At 32.5% G+C, this 19,669-nt stretch overlaps 1 protein-coding gene across 1 annotated transcript in view; it reads left to right on the top strand.

Moving 5' to 3' along the window:
- LOC129225086 (uncharacterized) overlaps positions 1 to 18,652 on the top strand; it is a gene marked incomplete at its 5' end in the record, with an annotated part of 41,559 nt that extends 22,907 nt beyond the window's left edge. Inside the window, 2 exon segments of the mRNA XM_054859638.1 lie at positions 13,076 to 13,182; positions 18,393 to 18,652. Coding sequence (XP_054715613.1) covers positions 13,076 to 13,182; positions 18,393 to 18,587 — 302 coding nt within the window.
- Positions 18,653 to 19,669: the final 1,017 nt, after the last annotated feature.

Here is a 19,669-nt window from a genome sequence, read left to right as displayed (position 1 = left end):
ATAAGGAGCAGCTACTGCGCCTAATTTTTGTCAGTAACGTATCTGGCAAAAAACAAGAAAGTTTTCTGCTAAAAGTCACTAACCTTCCTGAAATTTACCTAGACGTTTTCCAAAGAATTAGACACCTTTCCAGTAACAGCCTGTTATGTTTCCGGAATAAATCAGGAACATGAAAAGACTTAAAGTTGTTTATAGTCACAATTCGGCGGCTTCTTGAACTACCAGAAAAGCTTCTAAAGCAAATATGGCCGAAGCTAAAGCACAATTGCAAACAAACATCAACCTCTTCTCTTGCATAGCTGCAAAATCCAAAGACTGCTTTTGCCTTCGTATGGATCTCAGTTAATCTGGCGATATATCGCCAATTGTCCGCCAAATTATAACACCACTTGAGTTTACATCGAAATAAACAATGATTTTCTCCCAAAAAGGGGCAAAAGACCCCTTTAGAAACAACCGAATGCAACCAAAAAGGGAGGTGCACAACTAGACCCCACTAGGAGCCTACGTACTAAATTTCAACTTTCTAGGACATACCGTTCTTGAGTTATGCGACATACATACGCACATGCACACATCCACACATACGCACATACATACATACGTACATACAGACGCCACAAGAAAACTTGTTGTAGTTAACTCGGGAATCGTAAAAATTGATATTTCGCGTGCCTATACGTTCTTAGGCACTTATCCACGTGTGGTCGAGTCGAAAAAAAAAAAAAAAAAACTCAGCATTCATTCAGGGGTGAGTAAAATGGAAATTAAGGTCGATTTTTGAGTGAAATTTTTTCGCGAATACAACACTTCCTTTTTTGTAAAAGGAAGTAAAAAAAGCATACCTTCGAGCTGTCAGTCGTCTACGTCCTTTCGGTTTATGTATTGTGTTGTCAAAACTTTGACGAGGTTTTGTTTTTAGTGTTCTGGTGAAGTTCACTAGGTTTAGTGTCCTGGTGTGCAACTTTATAATTCCTTTAGAAATCAGTTGATTTGAACAAGACATTTTGCATGACAAAAAATAGTGTCGCTTTTTTATGCAAGTTATGAAAAAAACTATGATAAATCAAAAACAGAAATAGCAGCATTATAAAAAACAAATGAAAGCAATGAAAAATTAAAGAGTTTAATAAATGAAGAAAATAAAAAAAAACTAAACAACAAAAAATATTAATTAATAGATAAATACGTTCAAATTTTTTTCGGCACATTCTTGAAAAATAGTAGGCAGCTAGTTTGCCTAATTTTAACCAGTACCATATGTGGCAAAAACAAGAAAGTTTCCTGCTGAAAGTCGCTAACCTTACTGGAATTTATCTGGACATTTTCCAAAGAATTCAGACACCTTTCCAATAACAGCCTGTTACGTTCCTGGAATAATAAATCAGGAACATCAAAAGACTTAAATACGTTTACAGTCGCGACTCGGCTATTTCCTGAATTACCAAAAAAGCTTCTAAAGCAAACATGGCCGAAGCTAAAGCATAATTAGACAACCATCAAACAACTTCTTCTCTTGCCTAGCTGCAAAATCCAAAGACTGCTTTTCGCCCTCGTATGGGTCTAAGTTAATCTGGAAGAGCCGTGACTAAGCAGATGGCAGAACACGGAACAAACAAGCTGTATATATTTTCATACTGGTAGCTAAAATGCTTTTCACAACAGTGTATTCGCGATACTTGCAGTGATTCAGGAAACCTTTTCACAAATTGATTTGTTTCTCACGGGAAACTGGAGTAAATTCTGGAACGTTTCCCGGAAATAATGTGACGTCACGGAGTTTTCTTACTGTGTTGGGGTAAGGAAGGGTAGGAATAAGAAATTGGATAACTGCATTTGTCTAAATGAAATACAAAATATATTTCTAGCTTGATCAGTAGATGTAGTAGATTAGAATAATGCAAGAGTCTAAAGTCGCTAACCTTACTGGAAAAGCTGAAAGTAATTTTTCTTATTTTATTTCGGCATAAATAAGGCTGTCCCATTGATTGAGCCTTCAAAATCCTCCTAACTCATCCACTATAATATTAAAATCTGTTCGCGTCCTTCTGTCTGTCTGTCTGTCTGTCTGAAGATCGATCTCCTCGAGAACCGCAGTGAATCGAGAGTCGAACGAGATACCGATCAATTCGAAATTTTCCAAAGAAAACAATAGAACCAATCTCGTAATTGTACGACTTTAATTAGCGGAGATATTAATTAAAACGTTAATTAGCATAACGTTATTCAGGAATTTTTATTTCTTTCCTGTTGCCATTTTGCATACGCGTGAGCAAATAAAGTTCTAATAATTGTTTTAAAAGAGTTTTTTTGGCTGCTGTCCAAATCTTAAAACAACGTTTCCATTCAGAATTTCATTTCAAATTAGTTTAAAATTGGTTGCTCTATTCGGATATAGCCTTTATTTTATCGTCTGTCCTTTTTTTATTTTTTACATTCAACGTTCTTAACTCTTTTCCTCATATAAAAGTTGTTTCTTTAGCTATGTTTATTGATTGTAGTGTAAGTTTATCATTCACCGGCCTCATATTTTGATACATTTAGGATGTGCGACTAATTATGTTTATTTTGTTGAACTTTTTCCCGTTACATGGGTGAGTTTTCGAATTGCAATAACTTTCTTTTTCTTTCCTGTTTCTATTTTTGAAATACAGTTTGTATCGTTAAAAGAACATGTTAAATTAAGATTGCTTGGATTTCTTTAAGTGAAACAGAGTTGAACAAAAAAATTGTTTTTAAGGATTTTAACTAAAGCTATCTTGGAATCTGATGACTTGGTATTTAATTAATGCTTATTGGTATTTATTTAGTCTTGGTGCTTTAGTTTCACATAATCAATCAAAATGTGTGTGTCATTTTATGTAAAAAGATAATCGTAATTGTACATAAATATTTCAGATATAGTCTATCAGATTTAATTCAGTTTAAAGTGACCAGAGATAATAGTTGATAATGCATATATTTTCATCTTTTGTGCTAATTGAAAATACTCATAACTTGTATCATTGATAACTATGATTATCGTTAAAGAGAATTTTGACAAAAATATGCTCTACTGGTGTTTTGCAAACCTTGCATTACGCGTAATTTTTTACTCCTTAGCGCTTTAGAAACTGATGTCAGAGTAATACAAAAACATCAATTGGACATCTCTTTCATTTTTTAAGTAGCCCGTGCAACGCCGGGCACGCAGGCTAGTTTCTTAATATTTTTTGTGGGAAATAAGCATAGTTTCTGTATTTTCAATTGAAATTTTTGAACTTCATCGCCATCTAATTTACGAATACCTACGATTTTACAAACTATTCGGTTGTCCTGAAAAACTTTCCATTTAAACTATGCAATTTTCAGCACTTTTTTTTTTTTTTTTCCAGCCGGATGTGACAAAAAACTCTTTTTAACCAGATCGACGTATGGTCAAAATAACTTTTTCCTAAGAATTTTTGCAAAAGTAAGCGGAAATCTCAAGAAGAATATAATTCCCTCCATCTATTATAATATCACATTCTTTCATCTTTGCTTTCATTTTGATAATGAATTTTTTTTTTTTCAAAAGTGGTCAATAGCCTTGGATCTTCCGATCTGAACTTCTGGATGTTTGTGCTTAGACTCCTTTTTTTAGTCTGCTCAAAACGAAAAATTAGATATCTATTAATATTGATAGAAATTGCTATTGAATATCTAGCTTATAGTTTTTGATGCTTTTCGATGTAACACTCTTGTTTTTACGAACTTTCTTCGTGGTCCCAAGAGCTTGTAAAATCGAGCTTCAACTACATTAAACAGACAGTTAAAGAACATAAAAGGAGAATGGAGATCAGCATGTGAATTGGGCATTTTCTGACAATATTTATTAAATTGGGCTTTATGTTCAATGCTTCTCAAGATTTTGTTTTAATTTAAGATATTAATTACATACAAACAAATGAGCTTTGATCTTTTGAATCCGAAAAATATTCACACCTAATATCATCCTTTGCTAGCATAACAACATGAATGGATTAATATTTCATGTTTACTCCTACGGTTGTTTAGCATTCCTTAAAATGTAAAATTCTGAGACGAGCGAACTAGATTTTGAGAATTGTGTATACATGATGTTGTACGTCGTTTAACCTTCCTTAAAAATAGCAAAGCAAAAATATGTGAGGCAAAATAAAGTAGTTAGGAAAACCTATCTTTTTCAAAATGAACATATTGGAAATTTGTTTTGAAAATTACAGCATTTAAAGAAATAACAATGTATTTTATAACTAAACTTGCATTGATAAATTATGCTTTGCTCCTAGCAGTATATTTGTACTGCTAGGTACTACATAGAAAAAGTCCATATGATTGAATACTAGATTTTTAATCAGTGTCTGAATCAAGTTCTTCCACTTTATATTTATCACTACCTTACCAGGTTCGGATCGATAAGTTTTGGCCCCCCTGCAACAAAATCTGTAGGGCCTCTCCCCAGAGGCGAGTAGTGAGTATTTGCAACGTTAATAAATCTTAGTGCTAGTTTTTTCAATTTTTTTTTTTCAATTTCTTGGGCCGTTGGGCCCTTTAAGGATGTGCCCCCCCTCGCACTGCGGGATCTGAGAGTACGTGAATCCAACCCTGTACTTTAAACAGAGCATTATTTTCACAGAATTGCTACATTTATCAAGGGTAATCAATACAAGTTCCTTTTTACTTCCTTTTACAAAAAAGGAAGTATTGTATTCGCGAAAAAATTTTCACCCAAAAATCGGCCTTAATTTCCATTTTGCTCACCCCCGAATGAATGTTGAGTTTTTTTTTCAACCTGACCACACGTGGATATGTGCCTAGGAACGTACAGACTCCTGAAATATCCATTTTGACGATCCCCGAGTCAATTACAACGAGTTTTCTCGTGACGTCTGTATGTACGTATGTATGTGCGTATGTGTGTATGTATGTCGCATAACTCAAGAACGGAATGTCCTAGAAAGTTGAAATTTGGTACATAGACTCCTAGTGGGGTCTAGTTGTGCACCTTTCTTTTTGGTTGCATTCGTATGCTCCAAAGGGGGTCTTTTGCCCCTTTTGCGGGGAAATCATTGTTAATTTCGATGTAAACTCACGTGGTGTTATAATTTGGCGGACACTTGGCGATATATCGCCAGCCCTTTGGTCGCCAAGTTTTGTCGCCAAATTGGCGACAAATTTGGCGATTGTTTTTAAATTTTTTTTTAAAAATCTGGTTTCAATTTGGCCACTGTTGGTGATATTTAGAGAGTAAACTATTGAATCATATTAAACCTGCCAATAATGAGAAAATGATATTAAATTGGAGTAAAAGGAAGTCATGTGATGCACACATCAGCTCGTTTCTTGAAAATCATTCAGATGATCAAATGACATTCAGATGATTAAATAATTTATGCACGAAGAATTTGACGCATTCGCATAATAAAGGACATCAATATAGCACTCAGCCAACGAATAAATCCTTACCCGATTTACTACTGAATATTTTGAACGCAATCATAGAATCCATATGATTAAATTACTAGATTTTAAACCTGTATCTGGTTAAGCTGTTCCAAAAACTGCAGTTTCAATTTTATGTTCGGTATGTTGATGATTGTTTCGTTCTAATGAACCAGAATCAGTTTGAGAGTGATGAGGTTTTATCTATTTTAAACTCCATTGATCCTCATATTCAGTTTTCTTGTGAGAAAGAACGGAATAATTGCATTTCATTTCTTGATGTACTTGTTTCTCGTACTGAAATTGGTTTTGAAACTACTGTTTATCGCAAACCTTTTGCTGTTTCTTTACCTCCTCATAGACTATCGTCTCATCCTCCAAATCAAAAATATTCTGCTTTCAAATCTTTTGTTTATCGCGCAATTAATATTTGTTCTTCGTCGGAACTTCTCAAAGTGGAACTTAATTATCTTAAAGCTGTGGCAATTGATAGAGACTATCCGCCAACTTTGATTGATTCCATTTATAAAAAACTTTCAAATAAATCCCAAACTAATGTTCTTAACCGAACCTTCATCAGAAAGAATTTGGTTGTTTTGCCATTCTTTCCATCTGTAAGCTATCAGGTTGCTAAGATTCTAAAACGTTTCCAATTCCAGGTGGTGTTCTCTCCTATTAATAAACTTTCATTCTCTTCTCTTAAAGATCCTATTCACCCTCTTAATTGTTGTGGAATTTATAGAATTAATTGTAGTTGTAAACTTGCCTATATTGGACAGACTCGGCGTGCTTTAAAAATTCGCTTGAAAGAGCATCAAAATTATGTGAAAAAACAACAATTCAATAAGTCTAGTATTGCTCAACACTGTTGGGATTCGAATCACTCTTTTGATTTTAACTCTTATCAGATTATCCAAAAATGCCCCAATTCATCAGATCTTGACTTTTGGGAATCCTTTCATATTTTGAGGAACAGTTCTAACTTAGTTAACGATCTTAGTGCAGTTCCATATTTTTCTAACATTTGGCTCCCATATCTTTAATACTGTCCTTTCCCCATTCCCCCCCTTTTTTTCCTATTCATTTTTATCGATCTTCCTTTGTTTATTTTTACCTTTTTGTTTTGATTGACACTCCCCCCCCCCCAAATTTTCTTCTATTTATCTTTATTTTTCCTTTTTTCGAATATTTTTTGTTTCTGTTTGTTTTATTTCATGGTTTTCCATTCAGCTTTTCCTTTCTTGCGGTTCACGGTTACTGACAATTTCTTTTCTTTTACTTTAAGCTTCGGCTTAATCTTTGTCCAATTGAATTCTTTTTTTCTGGGTTCGTACCTAAGAGAATGCTCTGGGCCTTTGCTTGCATTCCTATTGGTTCCTGATCGGTTTATAACTTTGTCATTGGTGTTTGGCTAATCCGCTGTTTTTATCTTTGAAGCTGCATGCTTATCTGTTCTTGGCTTTTGTCGGATGTCTTTTCATCCATAAGCTCATTATTTTTTGCATTGAAAAAGGCGTTCCCTGTAACGCCGAAACACGTGTCTGCTGTAATTTACAAATTTGTGCTTCTTCTAACGTTGTTTTGTTTTACTTTACTGTATCTATTATTATTTCACTTTAGATTTATCACTTTCTTACGCAAAGCAATTTTTTTTTGTTGAGAATTGCTACTTTTATCAAGAACAACTAGCTCTAGTTCTTTTCTTCCGAAAAATCTATTGATCGTCTAATAGTTAAATAACTTACACTCAAATAATTTGATGCATTTGCATTATGAAAGACATCAACACAGTATTCAGTCAACGAATAAATTCTTACCTGATCTACTACTCAATACTTTCAAAACAATCATAGAAGTCTATTAGAATAAATTACTATACTTTATTTCTGTATCTGTATCATTCTTTCACTTTAGATTTATCACTTTCTTACGCAAAGCATTTTTTTTTACAGAATTGCTACTTTTATCAAGAACAACTAGCTCTAGTTCTTTTTCTCTTGAAAAATCTATTGATCATCTGATAGTTAAATAACTTACACTTCAAATAATTTGATGCATTCGCATAATGAAAGATATCAACACAGTATTTAGTCAACGAATAAATCCTTACCTGATCTACTACTGAATAGTTTCAGAACAATCATAGAAGTCCATTAGATTAAATTACTATATTTTAAACCTGTATCTGTATCATTCTTTCACTTTAGATTTATCACTTTCTTACGCAAAGCATTTTTTTTTTTTACAGAATTGCTACTTTTATCAAGAACAACTAGCTCTAGTTCTTTTTCTCCCGAAAAATCTATTGATCATCTGGTAGTTAAATAACTTACACTCAAATAATTTGATGCATTCGCATAATGAAAGATATCAACACAGTATTCAGTCAACTAATAAATCCTTACCTGATCTACTACTGAATAGTTTCAGAACAATCATAGAAGTCCATTAGAATAAATTACTATACTTTATTTCTGTATCTGTATCATTCTTTCACTTTAGATTTATCACTTTCTTACGCAAAGCATTTTTTTTTACAGAATTGCTACTTTTATCAAGAACAACTAGCTCTAGTTCTTTTTCTCTCGAAAAATCTATTGATCATCTGATAGTTAAATAACTTACACTTAAATAATTTGATGCATTCGCATAATGAAAGACATCAACACATTATTCAGTCAACGAATAAATCCTTACATGATCTACTACTGAATAGTTTCAAAACAATCATAGAAGTCCATTAGATTAAATTACTATATTTTAAACCTGTATCTGTATCATTCTTACTTTACTTTAGATTTATCACTTTCTTACGCAAAGCATTTTTTTTTTAAATACAGAATTGCTACTTTTATCAAGAACAACTAGCTCTAGTTCTTTTTCTCCCAAAAAAATTATTGATCATCTGGTAGTTAAATAACTTACACTCAAATAATTTGATGCATTCGCATAATGAAAGACATCAACACAGTATTCAGTCAACGAATAAATCCTTACCTGATCTACTACTGAATAGTTTCAGAACAATCATAGAAGTCCATTAGATTAAATTACTATATATTTTAAACCTGAATCTGTATCATTCTTTCACTTCAGATTTATCACTTTCTTACGCAAAGCAATTTTTTTACAGAATTGCTACACCTATCAAAGACAATTAATGCCAGTTCCTTTTTTGTCGAAAATCTATTGACACTCAAATGATTAAATTATTTATGCACAAAGAATTTGACGCATTCGCATAATGAAAGACATCAACACACCATTCAGCGAACGAATAAATCCTTACCTGATTTACTACCGAATATTTTGAGAGTAATCATAAAAAAACGGATGAAGGAAAAGAAAAAAAAAATGGCATGGAACAATGGCTGACAGCTTTCAAGAATGAACTGTCAGTACCAGAAATGAGGTTTTACATCTTTCTCGCTGGAAGTTTTACGGGATTGTTCCCGTTCCCCCTGAAAGTTTTATATTATATGATGTCAAATTTTTGACGAATTTATAGTTTTCTCGTGTTTGTGCGTTTTACCATCTGTTCGACTTTACCGAAGTCTGTCCATCAATACATAGGTGACGAATGAAGTAATTCAAGCAAGTGAGCTCGCTGCAGGCACTGTAGTAAACTGCCTTTACTTAAATTCGTATCTTATACAATATATTTTTCAAGTTTTGAGCTCTTTTTATCCGTCACATTAGTTGCTCATCTAGGTAAACATTTGATAGTTCAATAAACCATTTATCTTTTATGACAGAAAAAGTGCATAATAGAGGGTTAAAAATACAGTTTTAATGTTTTTACATCTTAGAAAGCGAAAATTAATTTTTAATCGTTATAAGTTTTTGTGTTTGTGAAAACATGTCTTATCCTAGTTATATAAAAATGATTTTCCATTGCTTACTTTTTTACACTATAGATTTTATTTTATTCTAGCAAGAAAAATAGTTTTTTAATGGTGTTAACAAATGCGTCATGCAGTTTAGCTGTTTACATTGCATTATGAAAAGTTTAGAAAAAATGTAAATTAAAACTGCTTTTAAAAGAGTTGGACTAATTTTAAATATTAAGTATTCTTTATACATAAATGGCAACTTCTGTGTGTAAGTATGACCGGAGTAATCTTCAAAACTAATGGACCGATTTTAACCATTTTTTCACCATAGATAGCTACATTATCAGAGAGCGACTTATAGGCTATAATTTAATCCTAAAAAACTTAGTTTAGAAACGTTATGATGAAAAACAGTAAATGTCATGTAATTTCCCCATTAAATGATTAAACATAAAACCCATTGTTACTAAAATTCATTGTCTTACAGCAGAATATTAAAAGTAATCATAATGAAAATTTCCGGAGCAAACATGAGTTTAAAGTCATTTAAGCATTTAGAAACTCTACTTTTTGCACACTTAGGGAAACACAGTAGAGAGCTTTTTTTTCTTTTCTTTTTGTGTGTGTGTGTACTATTTAATTAAATAAAGCGCACGGTTTTTTTTAGTGATCTTTGTTTTTGCTAGGTCATATTTTAGAAATTCTTCCAATTTTTATATGCTTCAATTCGTGCTTTCGTTTCTAAATGAATACTCGTTCGTTCTTTATACTTGTTGCTATTTTACTTTTATGGGTAAGGAAGAAGCTCGATTTTTAATCAAGTCAAAGCGGTGTGTTTTGAGTTCTTTCAGTTACAACGAAAGAAAGTAGCGATTGTTTCTCACAATTTTTACTGACCCAGACAACGCCGGGTATTTTTGCTAGTTTTGCATATTTGCCTTTACTTGGACTGATGTATGAAGAGTACAATACAATAAGACTCAAATTTTTAAAGAAAATCCTGACACCTAATTTTGATGATAAAAAAATGGCCACAGTGTTGGGAAGTGTAAATGATTATGGTGATAACGATGCTTTTCTGATATATGTATGCATATGTACCACAGAGCTAAAGTTTAACTAGAGCGCGTACTAGGGATTCGGCTGTACATATGGAACTGGTTTGGACCATTTTTTTTTGACGAGCGAAATGGTCTAAAGCTCCAAAATTTAGTAAAACAAGTGTTTTAACTTCACCATGATGTGACCAGAAAGATGTCAAATGTAGACCCCCCCCCCACCTTTTATTTGACCTTTAGTTCGTTCTCACATTGGCAGCCTGTTTCTGCCTTCCAGATAAAGAAGCACGTGCTCTAGTTGTATACTTGTTCTATGATATGTACAGGGTGCTTAATACTGAATGTGAACCAAAGTATAGCATCATACGAATTCTGAAGTTGCTTTACTTTGACGACAGACAAACTGACTGTGCAACTGCAATCATGCAAAATTGCGTAGAGACAGCGAAACATCTTCCTGTTACACCACTAGGGGAGCTATTAACCAAAACGGCGGCAACCACAAGGAAGAAAAGCGAGAAAGTGCTAATTAGCATTGTTAGTGCTCTGTGAAAGAGTCGAAAACAGCAAATTCGTAGGAAATGTAGAGGGCAGTCTACCAGATAAACGGATCAAGAATTCCAAAATTTTTCCTTTAACGCGCAGCTTTGCCCGAGCTTTTAATTAAAACATATTTCTTACTCTAAACAAACAATGACGCTTCACTAAAATGACGCTTGATTATAGTGAACAATGGTTCTCTTGTTTTTGACCGGTTTTGAAATGGACTCGTCCATAGATGAGAGCCAACAATGTTGAGATGAACTTTTCTTTTTTTTTTTTTTTTTAAACGCCAAAATATCTTTGTTTACCAAACCAACTTTGTTTGTTGTTACCCAAGGGCATTTATGCATGAAATTTGGAAAAGAAGTTTTAGATTGTGACAGCACACAACTGTGAAGGAAGTAATTTCTGGTTCATACACACTAAAAAAATTCCGAAACGTTACTGAGTATTTCTGTGTAACTTTTCAAGATTTCAATAGTTTTTATCCACTTCCTGGAAAAATGAAATATTATTGTTAAAAAGTTTCCTGAATTGCTACAAGTTGCGCGAATGCAGATTTCTCACTGTGGTGAAAAATAATTTTAGCTACCGGTTTAAAGACCAGCTGAGTATGTTTATAAAGTGTATCGGCATCAGATCGATTACGGCCTGTCCACGCTGACTAAGCTCCCAAAGGGAGCAAATAAGTATGAACGACGTTGCTTTGCAAGAGTTGCAGGCGAGTACACATCTCGATACTTGCTTGCAATTCTGTCTTGACTTTGGCCATGTTTGCAATACCGCTTATGGAACTTTCTTAGTAAATCAGGTAGGTGCCAAGCAATTATGTTTCACCTACTTCAGTTTTCTCTAAAGTTCCAACGGCACGACTGACTTTAATCGGGAGGATTTCAGCATTTTTCAGGAAGCTTCCGGGATAATTTCAGGAATGTTACTGAATTTTAGCGGAAAACGTTCCTGGTTTTTGAAAGGTATCTTACTGGCAGAAATTGAGCACATCAGCTGCCCAATATTTTCCAGGAACGTTTCTGAATCGTTTCTATAGTGCACTGTAAAAACAATTCAGAAACGTTCATGGGAAATAATGGGCAACTCATGTGCCCAATTTCTACCAGAAACATATCTTTCAAAGAACAGGAGTGTTTTTCCCTAAAAGTCAATAACCTTCCTGAAAGCATCCTTAATTCTTTCTAAACAAAACAGAAATATTTCTGGTTAAAGACAGACACTTTTCTGGACCCATCAGAAAAAATCTTAAGTAGGTTTTAACCAGTAGAAGCTTGGCGACTTTCTGATTTGAAAATAAAGCTCTTGAAGCGTTATTGCAACCAGAGCGAACGCTGAGACAGAATTACAAGTACCATGCTTGCAGAGCTACAGATTCCGGTGACTTAATCGCTCTCATTAGGAGTTTAGTCGATCCTATAGCCCCTTGAATAGGACAGGCTGACTTATCCGACAGTTTGGTTCCAAGAAAAAATGGATCCAACCTCGTTTCTAGTATTTATAAATACGTTATAATATTCGCTGGTTGATATGTCGTAAAACAATTGATGTTGAGAAAAATGTCACTTGAGGTGAATCTAGAAAGATAACTTAGTTCACAAATTCAACAAAAATGTATCGGGGAATGTTTACTGCAATAAATCTCATTTTCACATCTGATTTGTTTTTAATTTATATTAATTAAATCGTCTTCATCTACAGAATAAAATAATCAATCAGGCAACACATCTAAAGCTTGGACACCAGTTTTCTGCAATGAGGCTTTTGTACAAATACTATTTTTTTCACCCGACAAATTTGGAACCAAAATGTCGGATAAGCCAACTTCCCTTATAAAGGAGCCTCAGCCTTAGTGGGACTCACATTGAACACTAGTAGAAACTAAGATCACTGCAGTTTCAGCATTAGTATAATTTCTTAAAATCAAGCAATCGAAATGTTCACTCCTTTGTCTGTGCTTCCTTTTTGTCTTGTTCAGCTTTAACCTTTGTTTTTTAGTTCTTTAAAAACAATCTTTTGGGCAAATTAATTGTTAAAACATTTCGGATATTTCAAAAGGAAAATTATCGTTTCACATTTGTTGGGAATAGCGTAGTTTCAGTTAATAGAATATATCTTATTCATTTATCTATTTATGAATTTTTAATTAACCGTAATATTATTAATTATTTATATTCATTTCAATTTCAGGCAAGGATTATAACGCCGCTTTGATCAACCACGATTTGAATTACTTGACAGAACAGAACACAGAAATAATGTCTGCCATTCATAGAATCAAAGAAGTATACCCTGAAGTTAGTGAAAAATTGTCTTCTTTCATATTTTTGTGAAACTTTTAGCTTGGGGGAAAAAGGGGCACACACATGTGAACTATTTTTTTTCATTTCTTTAATTTCTCAGAAAATATTATCAATTTCTCATAGAAGAAGGATCCCCATAATTGAATAGTATTTTCTTTGTATCATGGAATTTTTTCAGATTTTTTAAAAAAATATTTCTTTGCGTTATGAAATTAAAAAAAAAATGTCTCTAATTGTTCACGTGTGCCCCTATAATGGGGGGGAACATGGGAACAAGCTTGGGGCACGTGTGAACACGATTGAAAAACGCAGGAGGAGCATCCTATTTCAACGAAAAACTCGTTGTAATGAAACATATACGTATATACCAATTACATTCAAGGGTTTGTAACCTATACTGTGTCGGATTGAATTGTACAGTAACTGTCATTAAGAAAATATTTTTTTCCGAATTATATAACTCAAATTTTAAAGTTTCATAGCATGTTCTAATCGCTGGATCAACAAGAAAAAAACTTATAAGACAAAACAATATGAAGAATATTTTATTTTGTAAAGTTTACTCTTGTATAGTGCGTTTAAGCTTCATAGAGAATATGATGATAAATTTTAAAATTATTTTAACTTTAATTTTTAGTTGAAGGAAAATATTTTATTTTTATTTTAATTGCAAACGTAAAAAATAATAAATTTTTGGCCAACTATTTAATAACTAAAGAATTATAAAAATATATAAAATAATAAAATAAATATATAATTAATAATTACGTAATAATAATTAACAATAAATTTACAAATTGATTGCAGTTAAACAATAGTTATGAATCGTTACACCTCTTTTTACACTTATAATAAATCACACTAATATTTATACTGCGGAGATGAGATTGAGCTGTTCACATGTGCTCCTACATGTTGCGTTCACAAGTGCCCGGTCATCTACCTTAGAACTAATTTTCAAAAATAAATAATTTTTAATTTAATTACAAAATTTAAACATTGGGATAAATATATGTGAATGTTCATATAATGGTTTGCAATAATTAAATTTAGCTTATTAAGTAGTTTAAAATATGTTTTTACACGAAGAAGACAGCGATAAAAGTACATCAAGCATCCGCTAAAACAAAGAAGCTGTCACAACAGGAACATAAACTGACTCCTTGCTCTGAAAGTTTGGTTAAGACATAGGGCTGGTACTGCCATTACTTGAGAATTTTTAAAGATTGTTTGCTTGACGTTATCCTAGTAAAACATACCATGCTCACTTTTGCTCCCCTTTCCCCAACGTAAAAAACTTTTAAACTGCATTTTTTGCTTTTTGATAGTTCTTTTTAATACTTATTAGTATGCAGTTTTTTTTTTTTGAGATTTTTTTTTTACATCCGATGAAGCTCACTGTTTTTTTCTTTTTAACCTAGAAACGAGGGAAAAGTTTTACTTTATTATTTTTACTTCCTTTAAAGAAAAAAAGTATTGTATTCGCAGAAAAGTTTTCACTCAAAAATCGACCTTAATTTCTATTTTGCTCACCCCCGAATGAATGTTTATTTTTTTTTTTTTCAACCCGACCACACGTGGATAAGTGCCAAGAACGTATAGACACGGGACGATTCCCGAGTTAATTATAACGAATTTTCTCGTGAAGTCTGTAGGGTACACCGACCAGTGAGTAAACACCACCCAGTAAATTAACAGCGCGTCATTTTTTAAAAAAAAATAAGCTTCCATTTTTTTTTCTAAATAAATTCACTACAAAAGCGTTCTTTATTGACATTCTAAGCTATCTGACACCTGATTGGTTAATTTGGATACGCATTTTTTTCCTGAAAATTTTTTGAAATTTTTACTGCCGTGAATCGTTCTTTTTCTCTTTCAAAATAATAAGGCTGGTTTCGTGCTATCAATTATCTTCATAAATATTATTTTTATTAATAAATTTTATTTTCAACTCTACGAAAGAAAACTTTAGTATACATATTTAGGCTATGGATTTAAATTGTTTGAGTCAATGCAGAGATGCTTAGATTTTCACGTAGAGGGGTGTTCAGTTACTGGGTACGAAAAATTGTGAAAACCCAGTGAATGAACACTGGCAAAATTTCTTTTGATTTAAAAATAAATTTGAAGTTTCTTTAAGATATTTTCATATTCGTACATTTTTGTAATGCAGCTAGTTTTATATGCTTATTTATTTATGTATTTCATTATATATTTTATAATTTCTTTATTTTTGTCTTCGCAAACAATGCACTTTTTACTGAGTTTTATCTTTTATCTATCTATATCTCAATCTGCATATTACCCTACCTACCTACATATCTATCTATCTATCTATCTATCTATCTACTTATCTATTTTACCGCTCTCACTATCTATCTACCTATCTATCTATATCTCAATCTGCATATTACCCTACCTACCTACATATCTATCTACCTACCTATCTATCTATCTATCTACTTATCTATTTTACCGCTCTCACTATCTATCTACCTATCTATCTATCTATCTATATGTCTGTCTGTCTGTCTGTCTAGATTTCTACCTAACTGCATGTACCTATCTACTTATCTATCAATCTAACTATATATCTACCTATCTACATCTATCTATCTATATCTTTATCTCCCTTGATAGATAGGCAGGTAGATAGAGAGATAGAGAAATAGAAATATATATACAAAGAGAGAGAATAGATAGGTAGATATGTATGTATGCTTGTATATAGATAGATAGATAAATAGATAGATGAAGATATAGAGATAGATATATTAAAAGTAAGAGGTAAATAGATATATATGTAGATAAATATAGAGATATTATAGGTAGGTAGACAGATAGATCGATATATTTATTGATATATAAGTAGATAGATAGGTAGATATATTGACAGGTAGATAGACCGATAGATATAGATAGGTGGATAGATAGATATAGATAGGTAGATAGACTGATAAAGAGATAGATAGATAGGTAGATAGACTGATAAAGATATAGATATATAGGTAGATAGATATATAGGTAGATAGATAGACAGGTAAATAGATTGACAGGTAGATAAGCAGGTAGATAGATAGATAGATAGATATATTAGGACAATAGATTGGTAGATATTTAGATGTACAGACAGATAAATAGTTAGATAGTTAGTTAGATAGACAGATAGATAGATAGATAAGTAGATAGATAGATGGATAGATAGATAGGTAAGATAGATAAGTAGTAGGTAGATAAGTAGATGGTAGATAGATAAGTAGATATATAAATAAGTAGATAAATGGATAGATAAGTAGATAGATAGATAAATAGATAGATGAAAATATAGAGATAGATATATTAAAAGTAAGAGGTAAAGAGATATATATGTAGATAAATATAGAGATATAATAGGTAAAAAGACAGATAGATCGATATATTTATTGAGAGATAAGTAGATAGATAGGTAGATAGAGAGACTGATATGGAGATATATAGCTAGGGAGAGAGACTGATGCAGGAGATAGATAGATAGGTAGATATATTGACAGGTAGATAGACCGATAGATATAGATAGGTGGATAGATAGATATAGATAGGTAGATATACTGATAAAGAGATAGATAGATAGGTAGACAGACTGATAAAGATATAGATATATAGGTAGATAGATAGAGACAGGTAAATAGATTGACAGGTAGATAAGCAGGTATATAGATAGATAGATAGATATATTAGGACAATAGATTGGTAGATATTTAGATGTACAGACAGATAAATAGTTAGGTAGTTAGTTAAATAGACATATAGATAGATAGATAAGTAGATAGATAGATGGATAGATAGATAGGTAAGATAGATAAGTAGTAGGTAGATAAGTAGATGGTAGATAGATAAGTAGATAGAAAAATAAGTAGATAAATGGATAGATAAGTAGATAGATAGATGGATAGATAAATAGATAGATGGATAGATAAATAGATAGATGGATAGATAAATAGATGGATAGATAAAAAGATAGATAGCAAGATATAAATAAGTAGTGAGATAGATAGATAGATAGATAAATATATAGTGGCTAGATATAGATAAGTAGATAGATAGCTAGAAAGATAGAAAAATAGATAAAAGCATATATAAATAGGTAAATAGACAAAGAGATAGACCGATAGATATGTAGACAGAAAAATATGTTTTTAGATTAACCGATAGATATGTAGATAGACAGATGGAGGTATAGATAGATATATCGAAAAATAGGTAAATAGATTAATAGATAGTAAAATAGAAAGATATATAGATAGATGGATAGAGATATAAAAAGATAGATAGATAAATAGATTTTGATAGATAGATAGATAGATCTCAAAGAAACTTAGTTTCTTTTTGAATCAAAATTTATCATGTTCATTCACTGGACCAATTTGTGTTCATTTACTGGTTGGAGGTGTTCATTCACTGGGTCATTGTGCCATTTTTTTTAAACACCTAAAAAAGTCGGAAGCGGTACCATTTAGGTTCCCGGGATTTTTTTGAGATATTTACATAGATCAATAAAAATGTTTTAACTATCACGATCTGTATAGTATACAATTTAAAATTACTAGAATTTTTCAAAAATGAAATTGTGCTTAGCTGTTCATTTACTGGTCGGTCTACTCTATGTACGTATGTATGTGCGTATGTGTGTATGTGCGTATGTATGTCGCATAACTCAAGAACGGTATGTTCTAGAAAGTTGAAATTTGGTACGTAGACTCCTCGTGAGGTTTGGTTGTGCACCTCCCCTTTTGTTTGCATTCGGGTGTTTGTAAAGAGGTCTTTTGCCCCTTTCTGGGGGGAAATCATTGTTAATTTCGATGTAAACTCACGTGGTGTTATAATTCGGCTGACACTTGGCCATATATCGCCAGTCTTTTGGTCGCCAAGTTTTGTCACCAACTTGGCTACAAATTTGGCAATTTTTTTAAAATCTGGTTTCAATTTGGCCATTGTTGGTGATATTTAGAGAGTAAACTATCGAATCACATTAAAATTGCTAATAATAAGAAAATAACATTAAACTGGAGTAAAAGGAAGTCATGTGATGTACACATCAGCTCGTTTTTTTTAATGTGTCACACAAAAGGTAAACGTTTTGCTTTGTCGATCTTTGTATTTTAGAAATGTTACATTTACATTTGTTGCATTTTCATAAGTTTCATTGATATTGTTGCATTGCATAGGTTACAGATAAAGGTAAACGAGAGGATTTGGTGAAACTTAATTCAACCCTCACTGAGAAGACAAAAGAATTGACAACGGGATTAAATCGTTATCATGCTCTGACTCTTGATCAAAGAAAGAACCTGCTATCCGTCTACGGCGAAAAGATTGCTCCTCAGTATTATAGAAGACAGCTGGAGAGAATTATTGCGTGATGGAACAGTTATTCACCAGTTTAAGATTTTCCGCTTGGACTTTGTCTTGCTCTCCATGGAAAATACAGTATTCCAGTAACAGATGGTATTTCCACCGATGGTTTTGTAAATAAAACAGTGAACATTGTTTTGTTAAAAGTAGACATACCTTTCATGCAATAAAAAAAATGTATTAAAGAAATAAATAAACAATTCTGTGAAAGAGATAGTTTTATTAATCATATTAAGGTGGGAAAAGACTTGTTATTTTTCGAATTCCAATTAGGGTGAGCGCGGTGTTTAAAAACAGTAGCACCTTAGTAGTAATCAATTCCATCACTAGACGTTTTTCGGGGTAACGAGTTCTGTTTCGGGAGGGTTTGGCATAGACTAATAATAAGAGTAGACCGAGCTTTCCCAGACTTGCTGATGGAAAAAGTGGTTCATGGATACATCATGTGACTGGTGAGAGGCTTGGCGAAAACTTTGGCAGCATGGTTGCTAGATTGCAACATTATCTATAGTTTGGCACTCGACATATATTTTAAGACGTTATGTGTTTTCAGTAAGATTTTTTTCCAGATGCAGAGATTGAACTGTTTTTCTTTTAGTTATGCATTATTTTGACATTAGTAATTAGTTTTTGATCACGGTTTTCAGTAACTTTTATTTCATTCGGAAGTGCTACGTCAGTGTTGGCGTGAACGTAATGGCGTAAACGTTTTGCGTTAACGCAAAAATGTACTAATCGGTATCTTAAATTGAAATTGCAGATTAAAAATCTTACCGTTTGCCGATTCTTTTTGGGCGCCTGCATCTTTAATTGCTTAGAGAGTTATTGAAATTGACTAAAGAAAATGCACAATACTATCTAAACGAAAAACTCACTATATTAACAAAATATTTACAACTTAGAATAACAAATTTACAAATCGGACTCCATAAAAGATCATTCTTCCGTGTTCCATCAATTCTATTTATTTTATTTCTCGTGGGTGTTGATCGTCTGCTACGATCAACGTCCGCTGTTGCTAGGATATCCACCAGTCACATGGTTTGGTTTTTGAGCAGCAAAAGGGCTGCCATAGCTCGGTCTATTTTAT

This window comes from Uloborus diversus, chromosome 6, assembly GCF_026930045.1.
Source record: "Uloborus diversus isolate 005 chromosome 6, Udiv.v.3.1, whole genome shotgun sequence".
NCBI lineage: Eukaryota > Metazoa > Arthropoda > Arachnida > Araneae > Uloboridae > Uloborus > Uloborus diversus.
The sequence above is the reverse complement of the archived record's forward strand: the minus strand, read 5'-3'. Positions and strand labels throughout refer to the sequence as shown.